Source organism: Bufo gargarizans, chromosome 9 (genome assembly GCF_014858855.1).
Source record: "Bufo gargarizans isolate SCDJY-AF-19 chromosome 9, ASM1485885v1, whole genome shotgun sequence".
In the NCBI taxonomy this organism is placed as follows: domain Eukaryota; kingdom Metazoa; phylum Chordata; class Amphibia; order Anura; family Bufonidae; genus Bufo; species Bufo gargarizans.
The window spans coordinates 42,147,102-42,162,633 of record NC_058088.1 but is presented as its reverse complement, the minus strand read 5'-3'; the positions used below and the strand labels follow the sequence as shown (position 1 = coordinate 42,162,633).

The window sequence follows — 15,532 nt, the reverse complement described above, 5'->3', positions numbered from 1 at the left end:
CAGGCATCATCAGCATCCTCTCCGCTGGCCTCGTAATCCCATGCCTATACTGTACAGTCAGCCATTGGCTCATGCTCAGTACATCGTTGTGTACTGTACCTTGCGTTGTCCGAATCCGGCGTGTACTCCATTTGCCGGAATTACACGCCGGATCCGGAAAACCGCAAGTGAACTGAAAGCATTTGAAGACGGATCTGTCTTCAAAATGTGTTCAGTGTTACTATGGCAGCCAGGACGCTATTAAAGTCCTGGTTGCCATAGTAGGAGCGGGGGAGCGGTATACTTACAGTCCGTGCGGCTCCCGGGGCGCTCCAGAATGACGTCAGAGCGCCCCATGCGCATGGATCACGTGCCATGCGATCACGTCATCCATGCGCGTGGGGCGCCCTGACGTCACTCTGGAGCGCCCCGGGAGCCGCACGGACGGTAAGTATACTGCTCCCCCGCTCCCCACTACACTTTACCATGGCTGCCAGGACTTTAGCGTCTTGGCAGCCATGGTAACCATTCAGAAAAAGCTAAACGTAGGATCCGGCAATGCGCCGAAACGACGTTTAGCTTAAAGGTAACCTGTCACCGGGATTTTCGGGTATAGAGCTGAGGACATGGGCTTCTAGATGGCCGCTAGCACATCCGCAATACCCAGTCCCCATAGCTCTGTGTGCTTTTCTTGTGTATAAAAAACGATTTGATACATATGCAAATTACCCTGAGATGAGTCAGAGCTTGAAAATATGACTCTTCTCTGGTCACACAAGTAAGATATGACTCTTTTATGTTAATTTCAAATCGTTTTTTTTTTTTACACAATAAAAGCACACAGAGCTATGGGGACTGGGTATTGCGCATGTGCTAGCGGCCATCTAGCAACCCATGTCCTTAGCTCTATACCCAAAATCCCGGTGACAGGTTCCCTTTAAGGCCGGATCCGGATTAATGCCTTTCAATGGCCTTGCGGCAAGTGTTCAGGATTTTTGGCCGGAGCAAAAAGCGCAGCATGCTGCGGTATTTTCTCCGGCCAAAAAACGTTCCGGTCCGGAACTGGACATCCTGATGCATCCTGAACGGATTTCTCTCCATTCAGAATGCATTAGGATAAAACTGATCAGGATTCTTCGGGCATAGAGCCCCGACGACTGAACTCTATGCCGGAAGAAAAGAACGCAGGTGTGAAAGGGCCCTTAGCTAGCTCCACTGCACATGAGCTGAGGGTTGAGTGTACGGCGCAGGTGTGGGATTACAGGGCCAGGCAAGAGGACGCTGATGACTCCCCTCCCTGTCAGTCACACAGAGCCAGAAAGTGGAGGAGCTAAGGTGCACTGAGGGGCTAGGGCCTGCCCCTCAGTGCACTGAAGCTTTCATTTGAATAAGATTTAAACAATAGTCTTCCACACAACGGCACAGCAAAGGTATCTTTTTAATAAGCAGGATTAGCCCTTCCAGGCATTATGCCTAGTTTAATAGAGTTGATCCTGCTGACAGATATACATTAAGCTGATGTAGACCTGCAATCTTCTTTAGTTTAGCCTATAGCTGTCCTCGTTGAAATCGGTGAATCTGCTGATCAAAAAGCAAAACATAAATGTAAACCCAGCCAACCCCTATATCCAGGGCAGGCATTTGGAAAGGTAAAGTTAGTTTTCCAGGACTTGCTTATTGATGACCTATCTTTAGGTCATCAACAGCCGTTTTGGTGAGAGTCTGACTCCCTGCACTCAAACCGATCAGCTGTCCTTACTAGTTGCAGCAAAGGAACTACACTACTCCGTCCATTGCACCCATTCATGACTGCAGTAACCAGACATGGACCCCTAGCAATCTGATACTGATGGCCTATTCTAAGGATAGATCATAGGTTATCAGTAGACAAGTCCTGGAAAACCCACTTTACATTTTTTCTGGCCTATCATACATCATCAAAGCCACACACTTAAATTGAAAATAAATTAGAAACTTTTTAAACAAAGAGCTATGTAACACTGTTAAACAAAATTACACATAAGTTTCAGGCAGAATTATAAATACATTGCAGCTTGAAAGTAAATGTCAACTTTTAAATTCATTTTTTTTTTTTATTGCGAAGGTTCCAATTTTTGTATTTATTTATGTATATAGTGTATAGGGCTGAGGTTTACTGATACAGAGCTCCAAATCCTTTGCATAGACATAGATTTAAAAGATATTATTCTGGCTACCTGCAGTCACTACTAGATGGCGCCTTGGAGTTTACTTTAACCTGTTCTACATTGAACTCTGTAATAACACAGTATGCCCATAGCTCCCTCAAGTGGTGGCTACAGTTAGCCAGCAAGTTATCTTTTAAATCGTTTACAGTCAGATTCCTGTATCCTTCATTTACGCTGTTTTACAATAAAGGGGTTGTCCAACCCTGGAGCCGAGAACCCCTGTCCTCTGGACCTGTGCCCCTGGGCATAAAAATGTTTAGTTGCCTGTACACGGTCCCACCACTGCTCCGCTCCCGGCCACTTCTTGTCCCTGCAGGACCAAGAAGCGACTGAGTCCCATGACTGCTGCGGGCAAGCACAGGGCTCGGTGGTCATCTTGGCTTGAACAGTACCACACACCTGTGCGTAACGATCAAGTTGATGTGACCGCTGAGGCCTTTGTTTGGTCACAGTGGTCAGAACATCCAGCCTCTTCCTGGTCCCATAGGGATCGGCAGCGGCCGGGAACAGAGAAGTGAAGAAACCGCGGGCAGGTGAGTCTGCTTTTTTTATTTTTAGGGGCACAGATCCGGGCAATCAGGCTTTTCGGCTCCAAGACTGGACAACCTCTTTAGCCTAAAGGAATGTGTTTAGTCATGTGAAATGACGTGCACGTGTGATGTAACCCAACTAAACAGCCCTGGACATGTCCTAGCAAAACAATGTGCACCCGCGTCTGTGCTGCTTATGAAATGCTTGTGTATGCCGTCTTGTGCTTCCTTTGCCTGGAGCTAATCCTTTGTCCCGTACAGGATGCTAACCAGTCGCTGTTCCTAATATGCAACACGTCTCTTCCTCCTTATCTAACCATTCATAAAGTTTCTGTTTTAGCCTGACCGGAATGATATCTTCTGTCCACTTTAATATTTTCTGTTTTTGAATGCATGTGTAATGGTCCTACAGGTGTTACTACTGACCGTACTACTAAACTACATTTATTTATTGCAGATAAGGTTGAGAAGTGTTTGTGTCCTAACATTATTATTGTGCTTTAATCCTGCCTGCCCGGGCAATGCCCTAAACCTATTTTCCACTTACCTAATTTACCATTCCTCTTGGTACCTTTTTGCTTCTAATGCGGATTCTGCACTTGGTTTTTCTGTGTTGCTCTGTAACTAGTTATAATGAAACCCGTTTCATTTATCCATTTAGCTCACCGCCCCCCGAGCAGTCCCCTGGACAGTAGTTTAATCAATCGCCTCCTCGCCCCCACTCAGTCTTCCTTAGCTAGGAGTAAGAGTGCTGCCACATTGTCAGCCGATGGAAAAGAATTGCCAGGTAACACTAGACGCCACCGGTTGGAGTGGAGTGCTTTACGTCGTGCAGTTACTAAGTCCGTTTGGAAAGCTTGTTCATATAATGTATAGCATCATGGAGTCCTTGGATAGATTTTGCTAAATATCCTTTTAAATGAAGAAATTAGTTAACAAAAGGATCCTGGTGTAGATGCTTTGTGTCATTAAAAGGATTTTGCCATCAAAAATTACCTATTGTGTAAAGTGTTAAATATACTTGTTTAGAATTTTTGGTGATATATACTTTTTTACATGTCACTGACTATTTTTTTTTTTTTTTTTAAATCCTTGCATTTACGTACTAAGCCGGATATTAGACTGACACTCGCTGTTCTTTAGAAATCACTTTTCAGCTATCATCACTGACCGGATTGCAATATAGAGATCTATATTTAACACACATCCCACGATTCACAATTGGTGATGTCACAGCTTTTCTACTCCTTCATCCTTGCACAATGACCTCATCACAAGAGCATGCCTTCATCGCTCTCCCATATAAGTCATTGAGCCCCTTCCAGTCTGCCCTTTCTAGGGTCCACATGTATGCCGTCGAGCATCTCTCTAAATGCTGTTAACAACAGCTCAGGCAAGTTGGCTGCCCCAATATTCGTGCATACAGAGGTGAATAAATAAAAAAAAAGTACAATCAGAAAATAAAACCAGATTAGAAAAAAATGCGTCCCGATCTGATTTTAATTGGAGAAAAATTATATGACACGTTCCCTTTAAAAATAGGTCGTCTAAGCGTCTGCTTTTTCCCCAAAAACAATGCCACTCTCGTCCATGGGCTGGTATTGCCACACAGTCACTTTGAAGAAAGTTGGACTGAGCTGCAACAACAAGCACAGCTTAAAGGGAACCTGTCACCGGGATTTTGTGTATAGAGCTGAGGACATGGGTTGCTAGATCGCTGCTAGCACATCCGCAATACCCAGTCCCCATAGCTCTGTGTGCTTTTATTGTGTCAAAAAACTGATTTGATACATATGCAAATTAACCTGAGATGAGTCCTTTATTGAGATAAGTCAGGGGCAGGACTCATCTCAGGTTAATTTGCATATGTATCAAATCAGTTTTTTGACACAATAAAAGCACACAGAGCTATGGGGACTGGGTATTGCGGATGTGTTAGCGGCGATCTAGCAACCCATGTCCTCAGCTCTATGCACAAAATCCCAGTGACAGGTTCCCTTTAAGGACTCATGCACACGGCAATCTGCAGTCCCCAATGCACGGGCACCATCTGCGCGGCTGCCGCGACGGATCCAGACATATTCAACTTGAATGGGTCCATGATCCGTCCGCGCCGCAAAAAAATAGAACATGTTCTATTTTTATTTATTTTTTTGCGGTGCAGAGGTACAAACAGAAACCCCACGGAAGCACTCCGTAGTGCTTCCGTAGGGTTCCGTGCCTTCGTTCCGCACCGCACCTTCCAGATTGCGGACCCATTCAAGTGAATGGGTCCGCATCTGTGATGTGCGTGCACACGGCCAGTGCGCGCATATTGCGGACCCACTGTTTGCGGGCCACAATACGGGCGCGGCCGAACAGCGGCTGTGTGAATGAGCCCTAAGGACAAGAATGGTGCTGTTTCTGGACCAAAATACTGTCCCTGTTTTTCGCAGACAACCTCCTAAACTAGCCGAAGGGTTACATATAACGAATACTGAAAATATAACAATTGCATTGATTCACGGTCATGGCGTTACATAATGCCCCAATCTACAGCTGGAGTATTCTATCCACCAGCTTTCTTATTTCCAATACAAACAATTTGAGAAAAAATTATGAAAAAAGTGAATACTTAATTAATATCAATCAGTGTAGTTAATCGGGGGCCTTTCTTCCTGGTGCTATTGCTTCTGTTCACTATGTTATGGAGTAGTGGTGTCTGTGTGATCTGCTGCACTGCGCACTACCATTGGTGGGCTTCCCTGCTGTTTCTAACACCCAATCTCTTTCTCTCTCTTTCTCCTTTTCCCCTGTTATGCTCTGCACTTGGCTCTCTGTTTTGTCCCGTCATATTCTTGACTTTATAGAATCTCACCTCTGTCCTCGTTCAGCTTCAGCCACTACCACCAGTACCCCACCCTCCGTCTCTAAAGGTCCCATGCGCAGCCGCAGCATTGACAGAGCGAAGACTCCTAGTACGGCAGCATCGTGTTCTGCCACTTCGGAAGTTAGCCAGGTAGGCAGTGTTGTTTTTCTATTCATAATGCAGCCCCTGTTCTTCAAGTTTTGTTCATGTACACAAGACATTATCGAGATTTAAAGGGAACCGAAACCTTTACCCCTACCCAAAGCACTCAAGGTTCTGTGTGCGACCTGCAGCTTCTGCTTGCGTCGGCTTTGCTTTTGCAGCATGTGGAGTACGGGTCCTTAGAACGTATATAGCATTAGTTCTCTACATGCTGCAAAAGCAAAGCAGAGCCAATGCACTCGGAAGGTGCGGATCGCCCTGAGAAGTGCAGCAGGTGTAGGTACCCTTTTAATCTGAGAACTGGATAGTAGCTGATAATGTAAAAACCTCAATTTAGCTGCAAATATATGAAGAATAAAACTATGGGTGCCTTTTAACAAATTTTTAAAACTGCATTGCTTGTATTTCTACAAATAAAAATGATTTGCTAATGGTTTTTATTAATACAAACTGTATATTATTCAGTTCACAGAGCGTGCTTGATCCAGTTTTGGGCTAAATCCGTCAGACAAGTTCTCTGACGGTGCAGTCTGCAGCCCCGCTCATCTCTCCTGAACCTAATCTAAGTTCAAATACATAGTTTCTATATATTTATTTTTCTACTTTTTTTTTTATGCCAGGATTTAGCTGAGCGCAGTGAGCTCATGGCTGTGCCCGCTCAGTTAAATCCTGTAAAGGCTACTGATGTACCGTGCCAGAATTAAGCCAAGCTTAAGGGGGCACAGGCAGGAGCAGCAATCTGTTCGCTGCAGCCCCCTGTGAAATCCATACACCAGTACAGCGGTGACAGAATAATTATTTTCTCGTGCATGGCATTGGGGGACACAGCACCATGGGTATATGTCCAACTACCACTAGGAGGCACTAGACACAAAAAGTGTTGGCTCCTCCCAGGTGGGCTATACCCTCTCCACAGGCACGAGGCTATTCAGTTTTAGTCTAGTGTCCGTAGGAGGCAGACCTGTCCTGCTTTTTTGCAGGTTCTGCTGTTTATTTTTATTCTTTTTTTCTCTCTTCCGCAGGTCGGTTTTTTTCCACCGTTATACCTGCTGCAGGCTGGGGCTCCATCGTGTTCCACTTTAGTTGCCCCCCCCTGCGGGCGCGTACTTCGGTACCATCGCCGGTCACCCAGTCCCCACGGACTGCATCCGCAGTGGCTTGCCGGCATTCCCACGGTTCCCGTGTTGAGTTTGCCGAAGGGGTGACCGTGCTGCGCCCGAAGACATCGGATGGTGAGTATATCGGATGGTGAGTATACTCCCCTGTCCCTGTGTCCCTGCCCCAGGGTTAGGTTCCCTTCTGTGGCCAGGGGGATGGGATCCACCTTAGCTGGGGGTCCTGGGGAGCCTCTTCGTTCCTCCTAGCCAACCCCCTCCCCCTCCTGGGGGGGTTATATTCATTTTTTTCCTCCCTTCTTTTCCCCCTCGGTTGGTCTTTTCTCTCCTCCCTGGCCACAGTCTCTCCCTGGCTTCCCCGCTACTTTAGTCCCCGGCTTCTGCCGGGACTAGGCCTCATCTTCTATGGCCTGTCCCCGGCTCCCAGGTGCTCTGTTTGCCCTGATCTGCCTATCCCCAGGTGTCGCTTCTCCCCCCCTACCCTACTCACCTATTTTTATGGTTCGGTGGGCCCTCTGTCGGCCGCGGTTCGCCCCGCCCCCCTTGCTCCATTCCCGGCCACCTCATAAATCGAGGCCCCGGCTTTTGGGCCTGCTAGGCCGCAATCTTCCCGGCCCCTCCCCCTTGCTTCCCGGGCTTTTCTGAGCCCCGCCCGGCCCTCGGGAGGAGCTATCTCCTCACCCTTTCCTGGGCTAACATGTTTTTTCTGTTGGAGGGGGTGGTTAACCCCTCGATTGCTTCATGTCCCCTGCAGCCCTACTGACCACCTCTTTTTTGGGGAACAGCTGCTGCTGCACCTCTTTGGGGAACACTGCGTCCGGGTCAGGATAGACAGCCTCTGCTGGCTGCTTTTTGAGCATCTCTTCTCCCAACAGCTCCTCGGTCGCCACGTGTTTTCACGTGCGTCCGCTGTCTACAGTGGCTGCCATGTGGTCATCCTGTCCCTGCTGGTGTGCAGTACCTCTTCCCAGATCCCATTGTTTTCCCTGAACAATCTTTTTGTGTAGGTTCCCCATGAATGGGTCCCTCCGTGTCAATGCCATGGGAACCTTGGCCGACTCTCCCTGGCAGTGTCGCTGGAACGCTACCAACCCAAATTGCGGCCACCTCTGCCCTCCCAGGGTCCTCCCTGCAGATGGGGCATGCTCAGTTAGGGGTACCTGCACCCGGGTTCGGCGAGGGGTAGCTCACAGTACACCCTCTGGTGGTCTCAACGGGGTCCCACCCCTCCTCGGCATCCTCGGATCCCCCCCCAGGACAGGCCTGAGGCTGGTGACGAATCCTTCCTGTCACCCCATCCGTTGCCTCTGGGGACACCTCTGCACCGATTCCCTCGGAACAGAGCATCAGGCGGTCTTCCTCCATATAGAAGCCCTCTGGGAGGTCAAGACTACGTGCACGGAGGAACCTCTCCTACCTAAACAGGGTTGGTATCCCCTCTAGTGGATTTTCGGATGGTGCTCCCCTGACCGCACAGGTATTCAACCGCACAGGTAAGGCAGCCGTCCCCGTGTTTAGCATACTGAGTCACCTACCCGGTGTCTGATACGTACGCCTTCTCCTTAACAGGGGGGTTCCTGCACCACTGCCATAGGCTGTCCCTGACAAGCCTTCCTGGTTCCCCTATACCAGGGGCTATCCTCTACACATTTGAGAGTGTTTCCGTGGGGTTCCCATCCTGGTGTTGGTGTTCGTCACTCTACCTCATTACAGGGAGTTCCTGTTCTGGGCAAGCGGTTAGCTCGGCTATCGCCTCCTGTAGGTTGGTGAGTTCAGAGCAATTGTACAGCCGCCTTGCCCCTTTTCTTAGGTAGTGTACCTACAGGAGCCATTACTCCTGGCTGGCTCTATGGTGTTCCATACAGCACTATTTCTCCCTTCCGGGGGAGATATACAGGCCGCTTCAATTGCCGTTGCAATTGCACCTGTCTGTTCCCAGCCACTTTGCTCCTGTCATAGGTGGAGTACCTACACCATCTCCTGATGCTGTAGCCGATTCCCCTGGCTTGGCGCTATGGTGTTCCATGCGACACTATTTCTCCCTTCCTGGCGAGATATACAGGCTGCCTTTAATTGCCGCTGCAATTGCGCCTGTCTGTTCCCAGCCAATTTGCTTCCTTCACAGGTAGAGTACCTACGCCATCACCGGTGCTGTAGCCGATACCTCTGGCGGGCTCTGTTGTGTTCCATGCGGCAACATTTCTCCCTACGGGCGGAATATAGAGGCCACTTTCAATTGCCGTAGAATTGCCCCTGTCCGGTTCAGTTACCTGTCTGTTCCCTGCCGCCTTGATCCCTTAACAGGTGGAGTACCTGAGCCATCTCCGGATGCGGTAGCCGTTCCTCCTGTCCGGCTTTATGGTGTTCCATGTGGCATTTTCTCTCCTTACAGGACGAGATATTGAGGCCTCCTCCTATTGCCGTGGCCATTGCACCTACCTCATCATAGTGTGCACCAAACGGCCATCTTACTCCCTTCATGGGTAGAGTCCCTGAACCGTCTCCGATGCTGCAGCCGTTCAACCTGTCTGGCTTCTAGGGTGTGCTATGCGGCCCTGTTTCTGTTGCCATTGCACCTACCTGATTGTGGTGTGCACCTGTCTTGTTCTTTGTGGTACCGTGCGGCCCTACTGGGTTCCATTGTTAACGCGGTTGCTGTTGCACCTCTCTGGGTCTAGGGTGCACCATGCGGCCACATTGCTTCGATCTTAAATGTAGTTCCTCTAACACAGCCATATTTCTACTTTACAGGTTGTGTACCTGTACCCTCCGTATGCTGTCTCATTCCCAGATGCTGTGGCTATGTTTCCACTCTCCTTAGTTGGCAACATGCAGCCACTTTGCCCATATTTTAGGCGTGTGTTTGTAGTACCCCAAGCGCTGGGCCCTGTGGTGCGGTCTGTAGCTCAGACAGTTTCTGTATCACTGGGTGTTTTCTGCCCACAGGGTTCTAATCTGTGCTGCGGATGTTGGTTCCATCCATTTGGTTCTTCCATACATCTGCCACTCCTTTACTGTCGCGCTCATTGGTCTCCTTCTACCTCTCAAGGCACTGTCTGCACCAGGCCCCCTTCGTTCAGCGTGTGCATGGTTTCCATGTCTGGCAGGTGTGGGCCAGCCCAACCCCCACCTTGTCGGTCTACTGCTACTTCTGGTAGCTCCAGTATATGACTGATCTGTCTGATCCGGCGGGTGGTCCTCATTCAACCACGCTCCCTACTCCGTGGCCAGGTGGTTGTTGGCCTTCGTGCTGTAGTTGCTCTTGCCTTCTCTTTACGGTACTACGGTATGCTGTGCTCCGCGTTACCCCATGTTATAGGGGAGTACTCGCGTTGTTTCCTAATTGCTGAGCGGCCCATTCCTGGTGAAGTACAAGGATCTCCACTGGATCTTCTACCTTGTTTGGACACGTAGCTGGTGGCATCGGCCGCGGCTGCGGTATTCTGTCATCGCTGGATGTCCGCCACACGGAATCCTTCTGGGTCCACGGCTTTTATCATTGCTGGACGTCCTCCCTGATGGGTCAAGGACAGGACCTCTGAGCGCCACACACACCTGTCTGAATTTTCAGCTGATTGCTCTGGTATCGGACAGGGCCCCGTAGTTCCTTTTGGGTCCAGGTGTTTTCGGTATTCCCTTGTATTTTCTGCTTAGTTGTGCTACATGGCGGAGGGGCAGTCCTCCTGGACCTTGCCGTCGTCTGCACCTGTCTGGTGCTTTCTCCCCCCTGGAAGTTTTCTGTATGCCGGTCGCAGCTGGTTTCTACATTTCTATGTAGGCTACCCCGGTTTTTTTTTTTTTTTTCATGGCGACTTCTGCATTCCTTATGCATATGGATGTCTGTCGTTTTGTGGTACATCCCGAGCTGCTGTACTTGCCCTCTCTGGGACAATGTTTAAGGTTTGCTGGTCAATATTCTTGGTACGGCTAGTTGTCCATGGCCAATGCCCCTTCCCCTATGGTGGTTTCTTTTCGCCTTTCCTGGATATTCTGGCTTGCGTTGTCTTCTGGTGGTTCAGCTTCTGGTTCCTTGTGAGCCCATACTGGGTACTCCTTCTGGAGTCCCTGTCCCTGTTCATTTGAGGTCCTCTTGGGATTTGTGTCTCTTTTTCCAGCCTCCCACGTCAAGTACCTGGTATTGAGTGGTTTAGTGCTGCGGTTTGCAGTTCCACCGTATGGTCTCCTTCGGGAGGGACCTCCTCCTGTTGTAGGACCTTTCCTCTTTAGGTTTTTTGGAGTGCTCTCCTTCTACTCCCATGTCTCTCAGTCCAGTGTGTCCTGCCGAGGTTGCCTGGCCTGTATCTGGCTTCTTTTTTCCATGATACTTCACATGCCCAGTGTTTCCTCTGGTCTTACGCTTCACGGTGATATCTTGTTTTCGGAGGCTTGCGCCTCGTCTCCTGTTTTTGGGGACGCAGGAGCTATCGTTCTTTTCCTGGTTTTTTACCTACAACCCCCTCCTTCTCCAGGGTTGGCGGTTTCCTCTAGCAGCCTTGGGTTTTCACCTTTACATGGGGCGCTTAGCTTCTTTCCTGGCCTTGCGGTGAGGGGAGTCCCCTCCCTTCACATGTGAGCCTTGCTATGGCTCCCCCACTCGTTTGGTTTTCAGTGCTTCCCTGTTTCTTTTCTCCCCTGGCCTTTCAGGGGATGGCCACAGGTTTTTTTGGGTCTGGAACAATGTAGAGCGTTGGGTAGTTTCACCACGCGGTGCTGTCCTAATTTTTTCTCCAGCCCTTGGCTGCGCTCTGTTTCCTTTTGCCACCTTCTTGCATTTGGGATTTTCTTCCAGTCATTTGTCCTGGGGTGCTGGCAGTCTTCCCTGCTTCTTCTGAGGTTTCTTCCTTGTTATGGAACCTCTTGCCCATCGTGTTTTTTCCCGTTGGGTCACATGGTTCTCCTGCACCTGTATGCCCAACCGGTGGCGCGTCTCTTCTTTTCCCTCCCTCAGGGACTGCTTTGGGACGTCCCATGGTGCTGTGTCCCCCAATGCCATGCACGAGAAAATTGGATTTTTTGTACTCACCGTAAAATCCTTTTCTCGTAGTAGGCATTGGGGGACACAGCACCATGGGTATATGTCCAACTACCACTAGGAGGCACTAGACACAAAAAGTGTTGGCTCCTCCCAGGTGGGCTATACCCTCTCCACAGGCACGAGGCTATTCAGTTTGTACCAAAAGCAGTAGGAGAGAGAAGAAAAGCAAGGAACCAACAACTCCCGTACCGGGAAAGATCAAGAGACCAGCCCGGAGAAGCGGAAGAAAAAACATAGGGAGGGATCTGTGTCCCCCAATGCCTACTACGAGAAAAGGATTTTACGGTGAGTACAAAAAATCCAATTTTAAGGCACAATATAACCCAGGACTTTGGGTCCCTATTTGAGTAGGAAAACAGTGTAATTGATTAATAAAGTATAGTATAAAAATCAGTTTTGGGCTATTTAGAACATTTTAAAAGAAAGTTCTAAAAAAAAGTTTAGTTACTCTTAAAGTACAAAATGCCTATAGCCTTTTGAAGGTATTTTTCGGGAGTTCAATATTGCCGACCTATCCTCAGGATCCTCCCTGGACCCCCAGCGATCAGCTGTTTAAAGAGGTTGCAAGCCTTCAGAGAGTGCTTGGGCATCCCCACAGCATACTATGCACATTGGATAGCGGCTATTCTTGGTATAGCAGCTCGGGCCCACTAACTAGAAATGGGACTGAGCTGCCAATAGGCAATGTGACTGATGACCATTCACTGGCCTAGGAAAAGGCTCATCGAATCAGCCTCTTAAAACGGCTAATTGGCCGGGACGCCAGGAGTCGGTCCACCACCAAATTCCACCTTTCATTTTCCAAAGGAGCTGTGAAAGGTGAAATCTGATTGTTTTCTATGGGCAACTAAGCCAGTTTTCCCTTACATCAGTTTAAAAAAATGTCTTCTTTTGTGCGCTACATTCAGAACAGTTTCAGAAGTTGTACTCCTATTTTATTAATCTAATACATTTTCTCGTGAATGGCATTGGGGGACACAGCACCATGGGTATATGCCCAGCTGCCACTAGGAGGCTGACACTAGAAAGTAAAAGTGTTGGTTCCACCCAGATGGGCTATACCCTCTGCACAGACACTAAACTAACCAGTTTTAGTCTAGTGTTTGTAGGAGGCAGACATGACCTGCTCTGTTTTTATCGCAGGTCTTGCTGCTTTTTTTCCCCGCAGGCTTCTGTCTGCTGCAGGATGGGGCTTCATCGTCGACTCCACTTTAGTAGCCCCCCTGCGGGCGTGTACTATTGTACCTCGCCGGTCACCCAGTCCCCCATTACTGCATCCGCAGTGGCATGCCGACAATCCCACCGCAGGGGTGACCGGCCTTCCCTTCTACTTTAGTCCCCAGTCCCCGACTTCTGCTGGGACTACACTGCATCTTTTCTGGCCTGTCCTTGGGTCCCAGATGCTCCTTTTGCCCCGTTTTTCCCCTCCCTGGTCGTCGCTTCCTCTCAGGAGCTCCGTCCGCCTCCTCCTTCTTTTTTTACCGTAGGGTTTCCTGCGGTTCCTACCCGCAGATGGCGCACCTTTTCCATCCGCTTTATTAATTGAGGCCCCGGCTTTTACCTGGCCTAGACCGCATCCTCTCCTGCCCCCTCCTTGCTTCCCGGGCTTTTTTCTTGGCCCCTCCCTGCTTCTCTCGGCTCTTGGGAGGGGTCTTCTCCCCTCCTATCCTAGTCAAGTGCTGGCTTTTGCCCTGGAGGCGGACTTTACATTTCTTCTGCTTTTGGGCCTCCATTTTGCCAGCACTTGTGGAGATCTCCCTGCTCTCTTCTGCGTCTGCTGAAGCAACTCTTCGTAGACACAGGACCTGGCTGGCTACTTTTCAATTTTTTTCAGGCTCCCACTCATCCCTCATGTCCTCTACCAGAGAAGACTCCTGTTCCCAGCCCCCCCCCCCCCCCTCGAGTCCGCCATGTACTTTGCGTGCACCCGTTGCAATAAGAAGTTGCCATGCGGTCAGCCTGACCCTGTTTGTGCGCAGTGCCTTGCCCCCAGGCCCCCTCAGGACGCCCTTACCACCCGCTCTGTTCCTTACCACCCGCTCTGTTTCGATCCCTCCTGAATGGGCCTCTTCCTTGTCCCAAGCCATAGGGGACCTTACCCGTCTCTCCCAATCCATTGTGTAGTCGCTGGACCGCTTGCCTGCCCATCTTTGCGCCCCTCCCCCCAGGGACCCCTCAGGGGAAGGAAGGGGCACGCCCAGGTCCCACAAACGACCTCGGCTTGTCTAAACTATGTCCTGCCCTATGCTTACTATGTGATCTGTCCCTCCTCAGGTAGATCTATAGGTGGCCCGTCTTGCTAAAGCCACCACACTTCCTTTGGCCGATGCGGCTTCCTTGTTTGATCCGTCGGACAAGAAGATAGACTCCTTGTTCAAGTCTGCGTTCGTGGCAGTGGGTTCTGCTATACGTCCCTCCTTTGCTGCGTCTTAGGTGGTAAAGGCCTGCGTGGTCTAGGCCAAGCAGCTTGTCCGGTCCTTGCCCCCAGATTCTACTCAGGGGGAGCTCCATCTCCTTGCCTCTCATCTTCTCCAGGCATTGTGGTATCTGTGATGTTTTTCTGGAGTTGGGCGGCTTCTAACTCTGTGGCCATCCGCCGCGCGGCCTGGCTTCGTGGTTGGGCGGCGGATGCCGCCTCCAAAAAGGAGCTCCTATCTCTCCCCTTCCTGGGTGGTAGGCTTTTTGGGAAGCGCTTGGAGGAGCTCATTTCTGAGGCCACGGGTGGGAAAAGTTCTCTCCTGCCCCAGAACCATCCCCGCCGTCCTAGCTCTACTTTACGATAACAGCGTTTTCGCTCCTTTCAGAACTCCTCCTCCCGTCTGGACAAAAAGATTGTTTGTCCTTCCTCCCTAATAGAGATGAGCGAACCTCTGTTTTAAGTTCGGCGTCTAAAGTTCGGGTTTGGATTAGCGGAGAATCCCGATCTGGAACCGGATATGGATTCCGACTTCCGTTGTGGTCCGTGGTAGCGGAATCAATAATGGCCGATTATTGATTCCGCTACCACGGACCACAACGGAAGTCGGAATCCATATCCGGTTCCAGATCGGGATTCTCCGCTAATCCAAACCCGAACTTTAGACGCCGAACTTAAAACAGAAGTTCGCTCATCTCTACTCCTTAAGCCTTTCAAACCCCAGTCTGCAAAGCCATCATCTGCATGGCTGTTTTCTCCCGCTCAAGTCGTTTCCTCGAGGGGGGCGAGGGGGTCGTTTTGCTCTCCTTTCAGGATCACTGGAGCGTAAGCGTGGACGACACCTGGGTTCTGGAGGTAGTTTCCTCCAGATGCGTGTATGCGTGTTCTGGGCCGGATGGTTGCCGCCTTCAAGGCAATTCCTAACGCCCAATTTCACACCCAGTCCCTTCATCTCTCTATTCTGGTGATCACCAATGCCAGGCTGGGGGGCTGCCTTCGGGTCTCTCACAGCCCAGGGTCAGTGGTCGATACAGGAGAGCTCCCTGCAGATCAATATCCTGGAGCTCAGGGCCATTTACCTAGCTCTCTCCTGTTGGACTCCCCTCCTCCACGGTCATTCTGTCCGGATTCAGATGGACAAATCCACTGCCGTGGCTTATTTTAACCACCAGGGGAGCACCAGAAGTGTGGCAGTCCTGAAGCAAGCCCCTCGTATTCTGCGGTGGGCAGAGGGACATGT

At 50.0% G+C, this 15,532-nt stretch overlaps 1 protein-coding gene across 9 annotated transcripts in view; it reads left to right on the top strand.

Annotated features, from left to right (window-relative positions):
• MAP7D3 (MAP7 domain containing 3) overlaps positions 1-15,532 on the top strand; it is a 120,573-nt gene that overhangs the window by 68,194 nt on the left and 36,847 nt on the right. For 6 of the 9 annotated variants that reach the window (XM_044306218.1, XM_044306216.1, XM_044306213.1 and 3 more), the window contains 2 exons: positions 3,378-3,503; positions 5,566-5,714. In XM_044306218.1, the coding sequence (XP_044162153.1) occupies positions 3,378-3,503; positions 5,566-5,714 (275 nt within the window). The remainder of the gene's footprint in view (positions 1-3,377; positions 3,504-5,565; positions 5,715-15,532) is intronic. The other 3 variants (XM_044306219.1, XM_044306215.1, XM_044306212.1) reach the window with 2 other exon arrangements.